This window comes from Sinocyclocheilus anshuiensis, unplaced genomic scaffold (assembly GCF_001515605.1).
Source record: "Sinocyclocheilus anshuiensis isolate Anshui unplaced genomic scaffold, SAMN03320099.WGS_v1.1 scaffold207, whole genome shotgun sequence".
In the NCBI taxonomy this organism is placed as follows: domain Eukaryota; kingdom Metazoa; phylum Chordata; class Actinopteri; order Cypriniformes; family Cyprinidae; genus Sinocyclocheilus; species Sinocyclocheilus anshuiensis.
The window spans coordinates 4630964-4636839 of NW_015551045.1; the positions used below are offsets into that span (position 1 = coordinate 4630964).

A 5876-nucleotide genomic window follows, 5' to 3' on the forward strand; every position below is an offset into this window, starting at 1 on the left:
TCTCATATCGGCCGATAATATCGGCAAAACCATATATCGGTCGGGCTCTAGCTATGATGACACAACATCTGTTCACCAAAAAATGAATCTGCAAAATGTTAATTTTTTTTTTTAAATGGCAGCTGTAGTTGCCACAGCTTGTGCTGTATAATAACACAGTAGCAACATTTTAAGTTTCACGGGACTGAAATTAAATTTACAGTAAAAAAAAATATGTACATTTCATTAACTGGTAAAATGTTACTATTAAATTATGCTACTCTGTTTTGTACCTGTATTATATACTGATAACCACCATAACAAAACACGTAAAAGATGCACGATGAATTCGAGTTCATCACAAGTATCCAAAAGCTGCAGTATATATTAAAATACAGAAGGTGCACACAAATCCAAAGCACCATCATGGTAACACACATGCCACTTAGATGCATTAAATAATTAAAGAACATAAGATGTAACATAAAACCCAAATGTACATAATTGATAAAAACTAATAAGAAACAATTGTTTAAACAAAATACCACAGAGGAAATTATGGGAATATCAGTGTACATTTGTTTACTGTAAATTATAAGACTAGAAGATTATCATTATAAGATTTTTATAAGATGACTCTTCATTTTTACTTCCGAAGTCTGTACATTTAACAGTAGGTTACTAAAAATGTCTCGTTAGATTTAGGTTTTTTTTACCGTATATGGGAAGGAAATCTGTCATTAAACAATTACCAGCATATTATAGTATTGTTATTATTATTATCACTATAGTGTAATAATGTTTTTTTTTTTTTTTACAGTGACTGAAGTGCCCATAGCACCTTTTGGAAAGGTTATTTTTTTTTATTAATACATTTGGCATCATACATTCTTTGAGTGACAAGAAGAGAGGTGAACATGACCTCTGACAGGGTCTACTGTATATTTTTATTCTGTATTACACTCAATTTGCTTGATAAAATAATGTTTTTGAAAAAAAAATGAAAAAATATTATCACTAAATTGTGTCCTTAATAATTCAATTATGTCGTTAGAAAATAATGCACTCCACTGTGTGTCATGCCTAACAACACCCTTTAGCAGTGATTACATTCACAATATAGCATGGCCCAATACCTTATTGGTAAGTACAAAACATTTTTTTTAATCAAGAAAAAAAAACACTTATATACTGCCAAAGTATCTAGGACTCTACGACCTATCTTTTCACCATCATCACTCCACCCCTCCATCACATGTACACAGACACACGCTCTAAACAAACAGGAGCAGTTCTAGTACAGCTTATAAACACTTATGAGTAGGCCATGTCATGCTGCTGTAGTGTAAATTAATTGAACTGTTTGTTTATATTAATGTATTGTATACCACTTTAACAGGTCTAAAGATTCCATTAATCTATCTAATCTAGCTCCAGTATGACAAGGCCAAAAATATACTACCAGAAATAAAACAGGTTGGCCGACATTTTAAAACCTGTGCTACTATGATTAATGTAATGGCTTATGTAAATGTTATCAAATGGGTCAAAAAGACAATGTCTACATTACAATTATTCGCTTTGTAAGATTAGCATCAAACCATCTCAGACAGTTGTCATGGTAGGCAACTGTCAGCTCCTAAAATCCCACAGAGCTGTTTGGAAAACAAAACAGGCAGGGCAAAATTAGTCATCCAAGCCTCTGGCACATGTTGCTTTGGGCCCAACTCAAGCAGATTTCGTCACAATGTGCCATGAGAGAGCAGAAACAGGCAAATTAAAGCTATGCAAATGTACAAAACAATGATCCACATGTTACAGGGTGCACACAGACAGCGACTGCAGCATCAAAGCAACCGGGAATCATTCATTTCAGTGTAAACTACCAGTTTCTGATGACAAAAGCCAAAAGATACTGCTGACGACATGAGAAATTTGAGTTGAGCTTAAAAGCAAATGAGCAGTGACACGTTGGGGCGACTACCAATGGAAGTGCACAGCACAGAGACATACAACACCTTTTTATATAAAGAACGGGGGGGGGGTATTATAAGCACTGCAGTTTTGTCGCCTGCTGCTTTAAATGCTCAAGCTCTTTAAAGTCGGGTGGATTCTGATTGGCTGTCAATGTTATTTTTCATTCATTAGCTGAAAAGAAATTCTTAAAGTGATTTTAAATACATTGTTCCTCATATTGGTAGAGTTGTGGTGTGGATTTCCATGTTCTCGTAAAGGTGTGGAAATTTTGCGTACAAAATCCAGTCATTCCGAAAGGAATCTGTGGCAATGTGAAGTTTTGCACGAGGGCGAAAGATTTCCCCATACAGATTTTACTCATGGCCTGATTTCGCACACAATTTCACTGTAATTAGTATAAATTAACAATGTGTAGTCTTTCTCCATGTTGCCTACACCAAGACTTCCCAATTATTACACAGCTCCAGGGATTATACTCATACATTTTTTTTATCCTCACTCACGGTTGGATCAAGCACAGTGCATTGTGGGTGTTGAAGTTTCCTTACCTTTTTGGCAAAAGACAATGCCACAGCACTTTTTCTCTAGTTATTCAGCACCGCAAAAAAAAAAAAATCATCTTTCTATCGCATATATGGCCAAGTTTTATTAAAAGTCCATCTTGCTAGTGGTGAATTACACCATTACAACTTTATAGTTATAATTATCGTCCTTGGTGTGAACTGGCCTCTACAGGCCTGGCCAACATTGGTCATTCACTGCTTTTTGTTAACTATTTTTGAGGCAGATCATTGTGCCAATATAATATACACACCTGGAAAGGGAAGATGTTCTCGCTCCTGCTGTCATCCATCCAGGACTTCGGGTTGAATCCGGGGCTGGCACGGGAGTACTTCTGCTGGGGCATGTGGTTGTTGGGGAAGGTCTTCTTCAGCGGTGAGATGGAGTTGAGAGGCGTCATGCCACCATTCAAGCCACGGCGGTACTCGCGGCCCTGGGAGCCACCACAACTGCCGTAACCCCCACCTGGGCTCCACGAAGTGGAGGAAGGAGAGGGCGAGGGGCTCTGGTAGCTGCCCCAGGGTGAGGGAGGCTTGCTCAGGTTGTTGGAGAGATGCGGCAGCTGGCCGAAGGGGGCGCTGCGGTGGGGGAATGGCGGCGGATGGGGACTGGCCGGAGAACGACGATGCTGCTGGTGCTGGCTGTGAGGGTGCTGGAAGTGGGGGTGAGGTGGGTGGTGCTGGGAGATGGGACCGATCTGAGGGGAGAAGTTCCCCCCGAAGCCTGGGCTGACGTGGTGGGAGAAATTCTGGAACAGCAGAGGGCCGTTGTTGGCCGAGGCGGCCGGGTTGAAGAAGCTGATGTCCTCGTTGATGATGGTGGAGGGGGTGGCGGGGATAGCAGCCGACCAGTTGTTGAAGCTGGTCAGGGAGGAGGAGGTGCTGGACTGGGCAGCTGTGCCCAGTCCCGAGGGCTCCTGATAGTCAAAGGGCGTCAGCACAGGGGACTCCAAACGCAGCTTCTCCTTGCCGTTGGTCCCGTCGGACGACCCGCTCTCCACTTTACTCTCTTCGGCATGAGCCTTTTCCAGCTCGGAGATGATGGCGCTCTCCTGGTGTCCGGGGGAGAGCTGCTGCTGCTGCTGCTGCTTCTCTTGGGTCTCTTGCAGCTCCTGCTGTTGGGCTTTGGGCTTCTCGGAGCCCAGAATTTCATCTTGCATGTTGCTGTGAGCGCCGGCCGCCGGGAACAGCCAGGTCGAACCGCTGCTGCTACCATTTCCGGCCGGGGTGCTGTTTATGAAAGCGGCGGGGCTGGCGGTCGCATTCTGGTGGTGGTGTGGTGCTTGCAGGTGAGGGTGGATTCGTACTGGGAAAGCAGACTTGTTGCCAGTGTTGTTCTGCACTAAGACTCCAAACCCGTAATCCCCCATTTATGTTCTCCAGTTCAACCTGGCTCCGACACAGTTATTCTTGCTTCCTAAGCCCTGAAAAAGAACGCATATCCATGGTTAAAATACTCCATGACGCAGTTGCACAACATAATTCATGACATACTGGAAACGCTGAGGACACCCTTTGGTGAGAGACTATGTGGCACTACGCCACCAGACGTCACAAATACTGACAGGACAGATAAATGTGATCAACATCGCCAGGAAATGTATGATATGACAGGTTTATGTTGTCAAGTAATATACCATACTGGCTATAACAAGTTATAAAGGTCTTTCAGGCTCTAATTATAGATTCGTGACGTCTCTTCAGCTAGCAGCTAACAGGCTACCGGCTTATTCAACAGGAACTGCTAAAAGGCTTTATATCAACCGAAAGGCCGACTCGAACGTGTTGTTCTGACGCAGAAATAATACAGTAAGATAGCTTACTCGATAAAGTACCGCTGTTGTTATAATTTAAATATCTAAAGGGGGAAAAAATCCTTAGTATTCCCTTTCCTTTTCAACGAACGAATGCTCGAGCTGAAAAATGATGACGTCTTCTGCTCTCGCACTACAATACTCACAATACTGCACGATTTAACGCATATAAAAGCACAATACACACCTAATATTAGGGATTTATGATAAATACGTTCACAAAAATAAAAAAATAAATTGACTTTTCACCTTAGTGGCTGATCCGAGCGATGACTCAGAGGACAGACACTCGTTCCAGATATTATCACAACGCAAACTAACGCAGAAGCTCGAATAAACTGCTGATCTGATACTATGAAGTGGGGATCTTTAATCCGACAGGAGTGTCTATTTTTTCTCCCTTCCTCGTCTTGACGTGTCCTGCCTTCTCAATGACACAGCCCTGCCTCGCTTTAGCCAGCTGCTAACCTTTAAATCACTTGCTCACACGATTCTACGTCATTGACTTCAATATAAAAAGTTTGGTTACTGGTGAACTGCAATGCGTTCATGCGTCCTTTTCATAGTTAAATTTTCGTTTCTCTTGTCTTTTTTTTTTTTTTTCACCAGCGCACTGCTGCTCCCTTCGCTGCGCTGCCGCTGCTGTCCTTCTCCTCTCCACGGCACAACCTACTGAAGCCAAATGACAAGGAAACCCAGTCAACACACACTTCCGGCTAAAGCTCCGCCTCCGCCGCGTCAGACCACGCCCACGGGAACCTCACAAGGCGTCTGTTACTCCCACGCTGGTGGAAGACACGGGCTTTAATTGGTCAGAGCGCACGGTATTCCCGCCCACTTTTTCCTAATTTGGAAGCGATTCATAAATATGTGTCTTCTCTTTAAGGTCATTTGAGTAACGAATTCCGCCTTTACTCTTTACGTCTTGAAATCTCCTCCCTGTAAGGTCAACAAGGCTTAAAAATATATAGCTTTTTTTGCCTATCTATCTATCTATCTATCTATCTATACTGTACATTCAGGTAAATTGGGACACATTTATTATTATTAATATATAGATATTATTATTAGATGTTATTTTATATACAATCATTATAGCCTATTCTTTTTTTATACTTTTATTATTTTATAGTTTTTATGTTGAAAAATAGTGTAAGCACGATTAATGTTGAAAGTGTATGAATATATGCAGCACCACAAAATGCTATGCAACATGTTTAAATGTATATACCCTCCTGCAATTTCCCTGAGATTTCTCCTGTCCCCTGGTGACAGAATGCATGTGCAAATGTGAAAATGTGTGTCCTTTCGTAAGACGCTGGAAGGAACTGGAATCAGCAGGGGCTGGCTTTTCTCAGTTGCGATGACACCTGCGCCCACTTGCGCCCTTCTTCCCTGTTTTAAGCGACCCGGATCAATCTCATTACCAGTGTTCCTGCAAACGAATGGGTCAGAGAGCAGGGAGGAGATTGGCTCTGAATATGACAGCTGTGCCCTTAGACAGAGGTCTCATTAAGGCCTGATGCTGTTTTCACTCCATAATGGA

The 5876-nt window shown here is 42.3% G+C and overlaps 1 protein-coding gene across 4 annotated transcripts in view; it reads right to left on the reverse strand.

Annotated features, from left to right (window-relative positions):
* The window catches only part of LOC107661725 (cytoplasmic polyadenylation element-binding protein 4-like), a 25980-nt gene extending 20958 nt beyond the window's left edge, over positions 1 to 5022 (reverse strand). For 3 of the 4 annotated variants that reach the window (XM_016451474.1, XM_016451473.1, XM_016451471.1), the window contains exons 1-2: positions 4580 to 5022; positions 2771 to 3940 (exon numbers count right to left, since the gene is read on the reverse strand). In XM_016451474.1, coding sequence (XP_016306960.1) covers positions 2771 to 3886 — 1116 coding nt within the window. In that variant the 5' untranslated portion in view covers positions 3887 to 3940; positions 4580 to 5022. The remainder of the gene's footprint in view (positions 1 to 2770; positions 3941 to 4579) is intronic. The other variant, XM_016451472.1, reaches the window with a different exon arrangement.
* Positions 5023 to 5876: the final 854 nt, after the last annotated feature.